At 44.0% G+C, this 15,422-nt stretch overlaps 1 protein-coding gene across 3 annotated transcripts in view; it reads left to right on the forward strand.

Moving 5' to 3' along the window:
• Window positions 1-15,422, forward strand: part of INVS (inversin) — a 150,408-nt gene that overhangs the window by 131,725 nt on the left and 3,261 nt on the right. For 2 of the 3 annotated variants that reach the window (XM_059070967.2, XM_067039801.1), the window contains exons 14-16: window positions 514-1,228; window positions 12,891-13,120; window positions 13,887-13,958. In XM_059070967.2, coding sequence (XP_058926950.1) covers window positions 514-1,228; window positions 12,891-13,120; window positions 13,887-13,958 — 1,017 coding nt within the window. The remainder of the gene's footprint in view (window positions 1-513; window positions 1,229-12,890; window positions 13,121-13,886; window positions 13,959-15,422) is intronic. The other variant, XM_059070969.2, reaches the window with a different exon arrangement.

The following is a 15,422-nucleotide window of genomic DNA, read 5'->3' on the forward strand; positions in this document are numbered from 1 at the left end:
GCTCAGTAGTTGTGGCGCACGGGCTGAGTTGCTCCGTGGCATGTGGGATCTTCCCGGACCAGGGATCGAACTTGTGTCCCCTGCATTGGCAGATGGATTCTCAACCGCTGCACCAGGGAATAGGGTTTTTTTTAAATATTTATTTGGCTGAACCGGGTCTTAGTGGCAGCATGCAGGATCTTTTAGTTGCGGCATGTGGGATCTAGTTCCCTGACCACCGATCGAACTCGGGCCCCCTGCATTGGGAACTCAGGGTCTTAATCACTGGACCACCAGGGAAGTCCCATTTCTAGGTGTTTGTAGGGGAAGGCTTTCAGGTTATCTAATCTACTGTTGCTAGCAATAGAAGTTCAACAATTTTTTTCCTAATCGTAATCAGTACTATCATGGTGATACAAGAGGACAAGTCTGAATTTTTTTTTTTTTTTTTTTTTGTGAACAGTGAGCAGAACTGCCCTACTATGCAAGTTTTGGACAATAAAGATTCTTCCCCTTCTTCCTTGTCTCCCCAAGAAACGTCCAGAGAACATTCTAAAGGCCGATCTGCCTGTGTCCACTTCAGCCCCAGCGAAGGCAGTGATGGCAACAGGCGTCCAGGAGCCTCCTCTGTTGAGAAGTCCAGAGGTGAGACAGTTGGCAAGCAGCAGTGTGACAAGGGGAAAGGCTCCTTGAAGCAGCCCTCCTGTGTCAGGGGCTCTGGGCCTGCTGAAGGAGAGGACCCCAGTTGGGCAGCTGCAAGCCTTCCACAGCAGGACGGCCACTGGAAGCCCAGCCGGCGGCAGGATGCAGCACCCAAGGCCAAATGTGCCTCCCAGAAAAGGCGCAGCCAGGAGCTCAGAGGAGGGAGGCGCTCCCCGGCTGGGTCCAGCCGGCCCGGCAGTGCCAAGGGGGAGGCCGTCCATGCTGGGCAGAGTCCTCTCCACCACCGGATGCCAAGAAACACAGTGACGCAGGACAAGCTCGCAGGAGGGACCTACTCAGATTTGCCATCGAGCACAGAGGTGTTGAGGTCAGGAGTCAGGAAGCTGGGTACATCCACCCTGTTGGAGGACACTCAGCTGTCTAAGGAGACTGATCCAGCACCTGGTCTCCTCTCCGGGCAAAGTGTGAATATTGACCTTCTCCCCGTAGAGCTGCGGCTGCAGATAATCCAGAGAGAGAGAAGCAGGAAAGAGCTGTTTCGCAAAAAGAACAAGGCAGCAGCGGTCATCCAGCGGGCCTGGAGAAGGTAGGAAGATGGGATGCCACAGCATCTTTGGCTCTGTGGCTGTCCTAATCCCCCTGATGTGATACCCCCTGTGCTCTGTGATACTTTCTAGTGAATTCCATGTGCTGGCATGACAAGGCCAATTTTTTTGAGCCTACCCATGAGAGTCACACATGTAGATCTTAGTAATTTATGTTGGGTAAGCTATTTGGAAGGTGTTTTTACCCAGAAAGATAGGAAAGTACCCAGGATAGCCTGGTGTAAATCAAAAACCTTGAAGCCTAAGTTTCAGGTGAAGCTCTAAGAGGTTATCTGACCTTGAGCAAATCACTCAGCCTCCCTGACCCTCAGTTTCCTCCTCTGTAAAATGGGATTTAACAATTGCCGCACCCGTCCTGTTCATGCGACGGGTTGCTAGAATGAGATAACGTGTGCTTTGTACATTCTAAAGCATTACAAATTTAAGATATTTTATTTTCCTTCTTTACTACACAGGAATTTGATACAGTGGATTAAGTGACTGAAATTTATCACAAAAACCTGTGTGAGCCTCAGCCAAGCTCAAAATGTGGGGTAGGAGCTGGGAGTGGTGGAGGAGGCTTACTGAAACACTGAGGTGAACACCACCAGGGGGTAATTCTGGGAGAACTAGAAGAGTGCTTTGCTGCAAGTTTTCACATATCTCACAATCTCCTTCACACTGCAGGCCCCACGAGGGCCTCCATCCAGATTAGGCCTTTCAGTGATGACCATGCCCAGGGGAGGGCCAGACCATTGGCCCCAGGTGGGGGTCATGTGGTCTCCATCTCCGGAGAGAGGGAGTTTTACAGGGGAACAAAGCAAGCAGATCACTGCAAGTGCAGGTGTGCCCCTTCCAGGAGATAAAAGGGCTGAAGAAAGTCTGCTGTCGGCACAGGGAGAGCTGAGCGGCTTGTGAGGTCCAGGGAGAGGCCTCAGGGACTGTCATGCCGAAGTCTCCTAACCCAGAGCCAGGCGGCCTGCGCGGCCTCCGTTATAGTGCGTCCTCACATCTGTTCAGGCTCGTGGCTGTTTACAAAGTCGTCTCATGCCTGACCCCTCTGCTCTCCCAACCATGCCAGGAAGCCATCACGATAGGGATTAGCATCCCTGTTTTTCAGACAAGCAATGGTCTCAGGAAAAAAGACTTGTCCTGATGGTCAGACCCAGCACTTGAAGTTCTTTCTGACTTGAGTCCAGGGGCCTTTCCCTTACGTTCTCAGTAAAGGTAGTGTCTGCTGTGGTCAAAAAAATGGAGGCGGAGGCCGACCTCGCACTCTGCACCTCAGGACAGGCTGGAGGACAGGCTGCCTGGATGGTCTCTCATGCATCAAGGTAATGTTGTTATGGGGGACGTTGCTGTTAGCGCTGTTACTAATACTAGTAGTTGCATTCATCAGGCACTTGGGCCAGACACTGTTCTAAGTAGTTTTACATGTATTAACTCATTTAAACCCTCAGTCACCCTGTGAGGGATACTGGGATCTCTGTTCTTCTCCCCATCCCACAAGTGAGGAAACTGAAGCACAGATAGGTTCCTCAACCTCAGGCTACAGAGCTAGTGCGTGCCAGTGCCGGCCTGCAGCTGAGACCGTCGGCCCCTGAAGCCACAGATGGGAAGGGTCCCTGCCCCTGCTCCTTGGGGCGTTCTGCCAGGACGTGCACTGGCTACCATCCCAGAGGAACTTCTTGTGAAGTATTTCAGCTGACACCTGGGGTCCAAACAAGCCCACGAGGTTTGCCACGTCAGGCCCCACAGCTGCTCCCCAGCTGCAGTGCCTCCCGTCACACTGTCCTTTGACTGCTTTGAAGAGCCAGCAGCTGACACGTCCTGTCAGTAAGTGTCCATAGCAGCAAATGAGCCTTCAGTTATTCCCCCCAAGAACAGTGGGCTCATAGTCTGTGCACCCATCTGGGGAGGCAATTACACAGGCCCCCTCTGGCTGCACCACTGTGCAATTCCGAGTCCTGGGACATCGACTCCCAAAGGGCTTCTGGGGAGCTGCACACCGTGGCAAGTCCCATGTCTGGCGACAGTAGAAATCCTTTTACTCATTCCGCTATGGCCATATATGTCTTCCATTCGAAGCACAGGTGCCCGAAGTGCCATCCGGGGACAGTGCGTGGTGCCCAACAGCAAACCTCAGGGGCACCGAGGGCTGGGGTAGGGAGCGGGGCTTGGCACACGACCCCCCACAAATGCAGGCCGCTGTCACAGGAGACGTGCCCGGGGGCGGCGGGGAGGCAGGCTGACTGGAAAAACGCACAGGATGGGGTGAGCAGATCGAACCTGGGGCCCAGAGAAAATTAAGCTTTGTCTAAGCGTCTGAGTTTTATGACCAGTCAAGACTTGACTATTTTAAAGGTTGAAACTGGGTACTGGACAAGCTAGGCTGGGTTGGAAAGTTGCTGTGGTGAAGAGGAGTTGCTGTGTAAGGCACTTCCCATCAGGTCCTCTCCAGCATGTTCTGAGGTGAATCAACAAGGTTAGGCTAGACCATGATGAGCGCCCTGCTCCCCGGGCTGGAAGGGGTGACTGGGTGCGCTCGGATTCTCAGCAAACCAGGCGGGCACATTCTCCCTGAGAAGGGGAGAAGAGAGGCCGTGACTGACCACTAGGACCATGAGACACAGCCTCGGTCTCCATACCAGCGTCGATGAGGTGGCAGCTGTGCCCCCCAAAAGCCAGAGCTGTTAGAGCTTCAGCCAACACCCAGGCCTCCCAACAAGTCCTCTGCCCACAGAGCTGGGGTGTGGAAGAACTGACTGCAGAGCGGTATTGTCCCGTTAATTCTCGCTTCTCTCGACACTTGCCTTTTTGGAAATGTGGTACATGTTCTAGTAGAGGGGTGCCATGATTTGTCACACTCCAGGAAAAGAAAGGAAGAATTATATAGTTCGACTGAAATCGGCCTTTAGAGCAGGAGGGAGGGGCTGCCCCAAGCACTGCAAGGAGCTTCGAGAATTTGGGAAGAAGGTTATGTCCCAGTTGGTGTATTGTAAGATCAGGCACAGACAGGGCCTGCTGCTCTCTGCACCCTGTAGGCTCACCAGGGGTAGTTAATCAGCCATGGATCATGAACACTGGTGCAGCTTTCCTTAGGAGGCTCCAAAACATCTGTGCTCAATAAGAGGTTTGGGGGCTTCCCTGGTGGCGTGGTGGTTGGGAGTCCACCTGCTGATGCAGGGGACTTGGGTTCGTGCCCTGGTCCGGGAGGATCCCACATGCCGCGGAGCGGCTGGGCCCGTGAGCCATGGCCGCTGAGCCTGCGCGTCCGGAGCCTGCGCTCTGCGGCAGGAGAGGCCACAGCAGTGAGAGGCCCGCGTACCGCAAAAAAAAAAAAAAAAAAAAAAAAATCACTGGAATGAGGTTTGGGAGTGCACATGGGATAAACACCATCAGAAAAGCACTAGAGGTAAATATAGCCATCATCCTGGTGCCCCTCCCCTCTCTCCGGCCCCAGGCTCTGCCCTCCAACACACTGATCTTAGTAAGATTCAGCTCTTAACATTTGCCACTATTCTTAAAAACCCCTGATCATCCCCACCAAGTCCTTAGCAGTATTTGGCTGTTGGACCAGACAGCACTGATTTTGAATGTTGGCCTCTCCTAGCTCTAGTTGTTCGCCTTTTCCCCCCCCGATTTTTATTGTGATGTAATTGACATATGGCACTGTATAAGTTTAAGGTGTACAGCATAATGATTTGATTTATATATTGTGAAATGATTACCACAATAAGTTTAGTTAACAGCCGTCATCTCACTCAGATAAAAAGAAAAAGGTTTTCTTCCTTGTGATGAGAACTTTTAAGATTTACTCTTTAACAGCTTTCACATATACCATGAAGCAGTGTTAGCTACAGTCATCATGTTGTACATTACATCCCCGGTACTTATTTGTCTTATAACTGGAAATTTGCACCTTTTGATCACTTTCATCTAATTCCCCTCCTCTAATAACCACAAATCTGATTTCTTTTTCTATGAGTTTTTTTGTTTTTGCTTTTGAAGATTTCACGTGTAAGTGAAATAATACAGTAGTTGTCTTTCTCTGACTTATTTCACTTAGCATAATGCCCTCAAGGTCCATCCATGTTCTTACAAATGGCAGGATTTCCTTCTTATTTTAGGCTGAGTAATATTTTACTGTGTGTATATATAATATATATAATAATCTAATGTGTGTATATATATATATATATATATATATTCCACAACTTCTTTATTTGTTCATCCATCAGTGGACACTTAGGTTGTTTCCATGTTCTGGCTGTTGTAAATAATACTATTATGAACATAGGGGTGCAGATGTCTCTTCATTTCCTTCAGATATATATACCCTGTAGTGGGATTGCTGGATCATATGGGTAGTTCTATTTTTAATTTTTTGAGGAACCTCCATACTGTTTTCCATAGTGGCTGCACCAATTTACATTCTCACTAACAGTGCAGGAGGGTCCCGTTTTCTCCACATTCTCACCAGCACTTTTCTCTTGTCTTTTTGATGACAACTGTTCTAACGGATGTGAGGTGATATCTCATTGTGGTTTTTTTTTAAATAGATTTATTTATTTTTATTTTTGGCTGCGTTGGGTCTTCATTGCTGCGTGTGGGCTTTCTCTAGTTGCAGCAAGCAAGGGCTACTCTTCGTTGTGGTGCGCGGGCTTCTCAGTGCTGTGGCTTCTCTTGTGGAGCCTGGGCTCTAGGCACACGGGCTTCAGAAGCTGTGGCGTGTGGGCTCAGTAGTTGTGGTGTACGAGCTTAGTTGCTCCACAGCATATGGGATCTTCCCAGACCAGGGATCAAACCTGTGTCCCCTGCATTGGCAAGCAGATTCTTAACCACTGTGCCACCAGGGAAGTCCCTCTCACTGTGATTTTGATTTGCATTTCCTTGACAATTAGTGATGTTGAACACCTTTTTATATACCTGTTGGCCATCTGTATATCTTGGGAAAATTTCTATTCGGGTTCTTTGCCCATTGGATTATTATTATTATTTGCTATCTAGTTTTATGACTTCTTTATATACTTTGGATATTAACCTCTTATCATATACATGGTTTGCAAATATTTTTTTTCCATTCGTAGGTTGCCTTTTTTATTCTGTTAATCATTTCTTTTGCTGTGCAGAAGTTTTTTAGTTTGATGTAGTCCCACTTATTTTTTATTTTGTTGCTTATGCTTTAAGTGTTGTATCTAGGAAATCACTGCAAAGACCCACGTTAAGGAACTTTTTCCTATGTTTTCTTCGAGGAGTTTTGTGGTTTCTTGTCTTTTATTTAAGTCTTTAATCCACTTTGAGTTAATTTCTGTGAGTGGTGTAAAATAGGGTTCTAATTTCATTCTTTCATGTGTGAATATTTAATTTTCCCAGCACCATTTACCGAAGAGACTGTCTTTTCTCCATTGAGTATTCTTGGCTCCCTTGTCAAATATTAGTTGACTATTTATATATGGGTTTATTTCTGGGCTCTAAATTCTGTTCTGTTGGTCTATGTGTCTATTTTTATTCCATTCATACTGTTTTGATTACTATAGTTTTATAGTGTAGCTTGAAATCAGGAAGTGTGATGCTTTATTCTTCTTTCTCAGGATTGCTTTGGCTATTCAAGGTCTTTTGTGTTTCTATATATATTTTGGTATTGTTTGTTCTACTTCTGTTTTTCCATATTATTTATTTATTTATTTGGCTGTGCCGGGTTTTGGTTGCGGCACGCAGGATCTTTAGTTACAGCATGCAGGATCTTTAGTTGCAGCATGCGGTCGGTATCTTTTAGCTGCGGAATGCGAACTCTTAGTTGCGGCATGTGGGATCTAGTTCCCTGATCAGGGATCAAACCTGGGCCCCCTGCATTATGAGCGTGGAGTCTTAAGCACTGGAACACCAGGAAAGTCTCTATTTCTGGTTTTTTTTTGGCGGGGGGGGGTTGCAGTACGTGGGCCTCTCACTGTTGTGGCCTCTCCCATTGTGGAGCACAGGCTCCGGACGCACAGGCTCAGCAGCGATGGCTCACGGGCCCAGCCGCTCGGCGGCATGTGGGATCTTCCCGGACCGGGGTATGAACCCGTGTCCCCTGCATTGGTAGGCAGACTCCCAACCACTGTGCCACCAGGGAAGCCCGTTTTTTTTTTATTTTAAAGCCATTGGAATCTTGATAGGGATTGAATCTATAAATGGCTTTGGGTAGCATAGATACTTTAACAATATTAATTCTTCCAATCTATGAACACAGAATACCCTTCCATTTATTTGTATTCTTCAGTTTCTTTCATCAATGTCTTGTAGTTTTCAGGGTAGAGATTTTTTTCACCTCCTTGGTTAAACTTATTCCTAAGTATTTTATTGTTTTTGATGCTACTGTAAATGGAATTCTTTATTTTTCTCATCACTCAATGTATAGAAACACTACTGATTTTGTATATTAATTTTGTATCCTGCACCTGTACTGAAGTTGTTGATTAGATCTAACAGTTTTGTGAAGTCTTTAGGATTTTCTATATATAAAATCATGTCATCTGCAAATGAAGACAATTTTAATTCTTTGTTTCCCATTCTGATTCCTTTTTTGTTTTTCTTGCTTGATTGCTCTGGCTAGGACTTGTAGTATTTTGTTGAAAAGGAGTGGTGAGTGTAGGCACCCTTGCCTTATTCCTGATCTTAGAGGAAACACTTTCAGCCTTACCCCATTGAGTATGATGTTAGCTGTGGGCTTGTCATATATGACTTTTATTATGTTGAGGTATGTTCCTTCTATACTGAATTTGTTAAGGGTTTTTATCATGAACAGATGTTGGATTTTGTCAAATGCTTTTTCTGTGTCTTTTGAGATGATCATATGATTTCTTTCATTCTATTAATATGATGTATCACATCAATTTATTTGCATATGTTGAACCATCCTTGCATTCCAGGAATAAATCCTGCTTGACCATGGGGAATGATCCTTTTACTGTGCTGCTGAATTTGGTTTGCTAGTATTTTATTGAGAAATTTTGCATCTGTATTCATCAGGGATATTGGCCTATACTTTTCTTGTAGTGGAATTGTTTTCTAGCTTTGGTGTCAGGGTAATGTGGGCTCATGAAGTGAGTTTGGGAGTGTTCCCTCCTCTTCAAATTTTTTGAAGAATTTGAAGGATTGGAATTCTTTAAACGTTTAGTAAAATTCATCAGTGAAGCCATCTGGTCCTGGACTTCTCTTCATTAGGAGATTTTTTTATTACAAATTCAATCTTCTTACTCTTTATTGGTCTGTTCAGATTTTTTATTTTTTCCTGATTCAGTCATGGTAGGTTGGTTGTTTCTAAGAATTTCTCCATTTCTTTTAGGTTGTCTAGTTTGTTGGTATATAGGTGTTTACAGTAGCCTCTTATGATCCTTTGTATTTCTGTGGTATCAGTTGCAGTGTTTCCTTTTCCATTTATGATTTTTTTGCTTTGAATCCTTTTTTTCCCTTCTTGGTTTGTATAGCTAATTGTCAATTTGGTTTACCTTTTCAAAGAACCAACTTAGCTTTTTAAATCTTTTCTATTGTTTTCCTGTTCTCTATGTCATTTATTTCTGCTCTAATCTTTATTATTTCCTTCCTTCTAACTCTGGGCTCAGTTCGTTCTTGTTCTAGTTCCTTAAGGCATACAGTTAGATTGTTTGAGATCTTATTTCTTAATGTAGGCATTTATTGCTATGAACTTCCCTCTTAAAATTACATTTGCTGCATCTCATAAGTTTTAGTATGTAGAGTTTCTATTTGCAATTTGTCTCAAGATAAGTTTCCCTTTCAGTTTCTTCTTTGATCCATTGGTTGTTCAGGAGAGTGTTTAATTTCCATGTATTTATGAGTCTTCCAATTTCCCCCCTATTATTGATTTCTAATTTCATACCATTAGAATCAGAGAAGATATTTGGTATGATTTCAGTCTTCTTTGCTAAGTCTAATTTGCTACAGTCTAATTTGCTAAGACTTGTTTTGTGGCCTAACGTATGATTTATCCTAGAAAATGCTCCATGTGCACTTGAAGAATGTTTTTTCTGATTGTTGGATAACTATTCTCTATATGTCTGTTATGTCCATTTGGTCTATAGTGTTCAAATCCACTGTTTCCTCTTTGAGTGATTTATCCATTGTTGAGTGTAGTGTATTAAAGTCCCTAGCTATTACTGTATTGCTGTTTATTTCTTCTGTTAGCTCTGGTAGTTTTGCTTGCTTGCTTGCTTGATTGATTTTTGTGGTACACTGGCCTCTCACTGCTGTGGCCTCTCCTGCTGTGGAGCACAGGCTCCGGACACGCAGGCTCAGTGGCCATGGCTTACGGGCCTAGCCGCTCCGCGGCACGTGGGATCCTTCTGGACCGGGGCACAAACCCATGTCCCCTGCATCGGCAGGCAGACTCTCAACCACTGCACCACCAGGAAAGCCCTGCTTTGTATACTTAGGTGCTCTGATGTTGGGTGCATAAATATTTACAATTGTTATATCTTGTAGATGGATTGACCCCTTTATTGTTATGTAATGACCTTCTTTGTTTCTTTATAACATTTTTAAATTCTGTTTTGTCTGATATAATTATAGTTACTCCTGCTTTCTTTTTTTGTTTTTGGGCGTGTTTTTTGGTTACCATTTGCTTGAAATATCCTCATTTCTTCACTGTGTGTGTGGGTGTTTAAAGCTAAAATGAGTCTCTTGTAGATAATGTAATGGATCTTGTAATGTAATGTAATGGATCTTGTTTTTTGGGTTTTTTTAATCCATTCAGCCATTCTGTCTTGATTGGAGGAATTAATCCATTTATGTTTAAAGTAATTATTGGTAGGTAAGGACTTACTGTTGCAATTTGTTAATTGTCTTCTGGCTGTTTTGTTGATCCATTGTTCCTCATTTCTTATCCTGCTATCTTTTCTGTGTGTTTTGATGCCTTTTGTGATGTCTACTTTTGCTTCTTTATCATGTTCTTTGGTGTAATTAGTACAGGTTTTTCCCTTGCAGTTACCATGAAGCTTACATAAAGTATCTTAAAATATCATAAAATATCTTTAAATAACACCTTATTTTAAACTGATAACTTATCTTCAATAGCACTGCCTAAATATTATACTTCTCCCTCTTCACATTTTAGGTTATTTGTTACAGTTTACATAAATATTTCTTATATTGCACATCCAATAAAGCTTACTGTAGTTATGATTATTTTTACTACTTTTTTTTTTACTTTTAAACTAGAGTTGTATGTTAATTATGCACTACCATTACCATATTACAGACTCTAACTTTGACTCTATGTTTACCATTACCTGTGAGTTTTACCCTGCCTTAAGATGATTAATGTCCTTTTATTTTACTCCCTTTAGCATTTTTTGTAAGGCAGGCATAGTGGTGATGAACTCTCTCAGCTCTTATTTGGGAAAGTATTTATCCCTCCTTAATTTCTGAAAGATAACTTTGTCAGGTATAGTATTCTTGGTTGATAGTCTTCTTTCAATGTTTTGAACCTGTCATTCCATTCTTTCCTGAAAGGTTCCTGACAAGAAATCTGTTTATAGTCTTATGGGAGTTCACTTGTATGTAACTTCTCTTTTTTCTTACTGTTTGCAAAATTATTTTTGTCTTTGACTTTTGATAATTATAATGTGTCTCAGTGTAGCCCTACTCTGGTTCAACCTATTTGAGGTTCTCTGAGCCTCATGGTTCTGGATGTCTATTTCTCTTCTCAGGTTTGGGAAGTTTGCAGCCATTATTGCTTTAAATATACTTTCTGTCCCTTTCTCTTCTTCTGGAATTCCCATAATGCAGATACTGTTTCTTTTAATTGTGTACCATAAGTCCCATAGGCTTTTTTCACTTCTTTCTTTTCTTTTTGCTTCTCTGACTGGATAATTTCAAATGTCCTGTCTTCTAGGTCACTGATTCTTTCTTCTGCATGGTTAAGTGTGCCTTTGAAGCTATTGATTTCTTCAGTTCAGTCATTGTATTTTTCAGCTCGAGGATTTGGCTTTTTTTTTTTTTTTTTTGATAGTTCCTATTGCTTAGAACTTTTTCTCATTTTGTTCATGCATTGTTTGCCTAATTTTGTTTAGTAAACTATAAGGTCACACAGACAACTAAACTTGTTTAAGAGAATTCTGAATTCTTTGTCTGACAGTTCACAGATCTCCATTTCTGTAAGGTCAGTTTTCAGAGCTTTTTAAGTTTCCTTTGGTGTCATTTTTACCTGTTTTGTTTTTTTCATTTTTTTGTATCCTCAATTCCTTATGTTGGCATCTGTGCATTTGAATAAGCAGGGTCCTCTTCCAGGTTTGCTTTGGCAGAGAGCAAACTGAACTCTTCAAGAGTCAGCTCAGTTTGGGTTTCTGGATGTGTCTGCTGGTAATGTATTTGGGCAGGTGGGGCTTGCTGTCTCTTTTGGGGCAGGGCCACTGCCCAAGCTCTGAGGTTGTGGAGCAAGGGGTGGGAGGAGGAGGGTGATGCCACTGCTGACTGCAAACAATTGGACAGGACTGTTGGTTTGGTTCCCTGCTCAAGTGAGGCTACAGGATGGGCTCTGCAGTTGCCCGGGCTCTCTGATCAGGCTTACTTAGACAGCCGGGACTGGGCACTACACTCAGCAGTAGGCAGGGGTATGATTTAGTTTCCTTGCTCTGGTGGGACAGTAGGACAGGCTCAGGGCCTGCATAGCTCATTGTTCAAGGACCCAAATTGGGTAAAAGACTGTGCACTGAATTCCCTGGCCAGACACAGCCACCAGCTTTATTCGGTGGGCGGTGGGGGGAGCCACTGGCTGTGCTCTCTTCAAGTGCTACTGTAAGAAAAGTTGATGGACAGGATACAAAGCTTCTTGAGTGCTCTGGTGAGCTTCCCTGGTTGGACAGGCTGAAGGCTGTATTCGGCAATGGCTGGGGCTATGAATTACTGTCCCTGCCCAGCCAGAGTGGGGGAAACTGGTTCCAAAGGTGGCGAGCCTCTTTGTTTGTGGTCTTGATTCAAACTGGCCTGCTCCCCAAGTTCCCTGGCTGAACAATGCTATTGGCTTTGTTCTGTGGATGATCGGCTCTGCCTACTGTACACCCTTCTTAAGCACTGCTGGGCTATGCAGCTTCCAGGTGGTCTGGCCAGCCTTCCTGATCAGGTAGGGGCCAGGAGCTACACTCAGCCATGGGCTGGGCTATGACTCAGCTCCCCTGACACAGCTTCCACAATATAGCCCAGCCTCCCATCCTCCTTCCCTTACCAAATACATAATGCTTCACACACATCTCACGTTTAACATTCTTGCACAAATGCATCTACCTCTGCTCGTGCCAGTTCTACTACTTAAAATGCCCTTCCCTGCCTAGCAAGCTCCTACTCATCCCTTAAAACCCAGCACAAATATCAGCCATCTAGCTCTTTGCTCTCACATAGTACTTCTCATACCGCATTTGTTTACACATTGGCCTGTCCACTTTGAGGGCAAGGACCCATCTGATTGATTCCTAGTTCAGGAAGTACTGATGGACAAAGACAGAATTCAATATTCAACATACTGCCACTGAAATTAGGAATGGGAGCCTGACTGAATCTCCCAAGAGTTCAGCAACTACTATTCCTCTAGCTTCTAGGAACTTTAAGGAACATTAATTTTCTCAGTATTGTGATCTTAAAGTCTCTCCCCTCCTCTGGCCCCACCAGCTACCAGCTCAGGAAGCACCTGTCCCACCTTCTGCACATAAAGCAGCTTGGAACCAGAGATGTGGACAGATGGAACCGAGAGTGCATGGCTTTGATCCTCCAGGTTTGGAGGAAGGAACTGGAACTGAAACCCCCAAAGACCATGGCAGTAAGCAGGACCACCAAGAGTCCACCCAAGGGCAGCTCAGGCACCAAGCCCACCAGGCACTCAGTGCTCAAGCAGATCTATGGTAAGTGTCCTTCTGGGTACTTTGTAGTTTACAACAAGCACCCCCAGAGTGTGTCACATCAAAATTTGAAAACAGGATTTAATTACATTGGGCAAACCTCCATTCGGGTAAGAACTTTATTAAACTTTCAGGCACCAACACAATTCTCATCATATTTAGTGCATCCCTTCCAGCAATTCTGGGTCAGAATTGGTTTCATGAGGTATTCTGGTATCTCAACCAAGAAAGCCTTACAGCCAAGAGATTGTCTGCTGGGCTTCATGACTGAAAGCCTCACCACAGCAACCGCTCTAGGCTGCTGCCTGTTTTCCCTAAAATTCTCCATTTAGAGGACTCCAGGCCCAGGCAGACCCTGCCTGCCTCACACTGACCTTCCCTATGCTTAGATAGTACAGAGTTGCCTATCTGGGGGAATACCCCAGATCCAAGCCCTACAGTACATACTTGTTTAGCAGATGAACTGCTGCATACTGAAACACTTTCAGCTCTGCAAAGTGCCCATCCAAATAAACTCAGAGAACAGGACTGGCTAGCTCCCCAGTGGAAAAAAAGTTAAGTCAGGGCACCCTTACAAACAGATCTGTGGCCCTGGCAGCAAAATCTGCAGACGACCCGGGTGGGCCTATGTCGTTTTTCCACACCATACTTAATCTATCTTGGCAGACACCTGCAAGCTCAAGCCTTCACCTCAATAAAGAATTCAGAACTTGGTCAGGCCACAGTTGTCATTGGTCAGAAGTAGATGATCATTGTTGGTTGATTTCAGGTTCTCAAGAAGGAAAAGTACATCAGCCCACAAGATCTTCAAAAGCCCATTCTGTGCTGGGTCTCAACTCAGGTAAGGCAGCCACTGCAAGGGCAAAGCAGACTGGGGAGACGACGTGGGGAAACAAACAGTTCCCTTTTTTATTTCATCCCCAAAGGTGGAAGACATTAGAACAGACTGCCAGGGGTTCCAATAGTCATTTGATTTCAGGATTACGTGTGTTCTTCATCCCCTTTTCATGGCATTACCACTGTAATAAACATCTCTTCTCCAGAAGAGGCAAGTCACTTTTTTAACCAAAAGCTTAATAACATTACCTCCAGCAGAATCAATAAATGGGCCTATTATTGATCACTTTTACATACTTGTTCACATACAGGAGGGGGAAACACAAATACTGTCATTCTTCAAAGTAATACCTTGGGAGTTCTTGCTCCATTTTGGTTTCACGTTAAGATCCTCCATCTCCCTCCCGAAGATGGGAAGAAGTCCTTTGACCACAGATTCTGACTTTTGCCTTTTAGGGCCCCCTAAGGAGGCATTTAATATTTTAATATTTAATAGCATGTCCAGCTCAGGCTCAACTGTGCACACTTCCACTCATACAGGAGCAGCTCAGGGAACTTTCTTTTTAGCCACAAGACAAGACTGTTTTACTCAGGGCCCCTTCATTCATGCCAGAATTAAATTTGGGTGATAAGTTCAGTGCTGTCAGCAGTTAATGCCAGGTCCAGTGTTTCTCATGGGTGGCTATGGCAACCCACTCCCCCCAGTCCCTGATCCACAGTCATCCTGCAGGAACAGAGCACAGCTGGGAAGGTGAACAATGACTGTCAGTGTGAACTTTAACATTCATTTATTTTTGATGGGGGAAAATCCAAGAGGTGGGGGGACAGTAATTACTGCCAAAGCTTTAATAAGAGTTGGGCAACTCATGTAATATAGACAGGCTGATCAGGGGCAATTAGAGACTTGCAAAGGAATCAGGCCCGTGGTTCCAGGTTTAAAACAAAACAAAACCTCTAGTTACACTTGAGTGAATTAAAGAATAGTTTCAAAAACACACTGTCACATAAAACTACTTAAGAAGTAGCATTTAGACAATCAGATATTAAAATGAGATAATCAGAGCATTTTTTACTTTGTCTCAAAAGTCCAGGACTATCAAATCTTTAAAAATGAAGGTGTTTAGGGTGTTTAGTGGCATAAAGGTTTTTAGTTAAAGGACAGAATAAATAAAAGAAATAACGGTTTCTTAGGACGTCATACAAACTATCAGCTTGTTTGTCCTACCCTGGCTTGAAAACAGATGAGGACCAAAGAGGACCTTTTCCTAAACCTAAACCTGGGGGACAAAGGTTTTATGAGGCCCACCTAACCCATATTAACCATTAACCTGTGAATAAGGCTGATGGTAACCAGAGCTCCTAGCTACTTAGCTGCAGCCTGTGTTTTATACAGAATACAGTCTATAAATTTCCATGAAATGGGCATGACTTGGACATACATGTAAGTTTCTGCAGTGTAGAATCACAG

The sequence above is a fragment of the Kogia breviceps genome, chromosome 8 (assembly GCF_026419965.1).
Source record: "Kogia breviceps isolate mKogBre1 chromosome 8, mKogBre1 haplotype 1, whole genome shotgun sequence".
In the NCBI taxonomy this organism is placed as follows: domain Eukaryota; kingdom Metazoa; phylum Chordata; class Mammalia; order Artiodactyla; family Physeteridae; genus Kogia; species Kogia breviceps.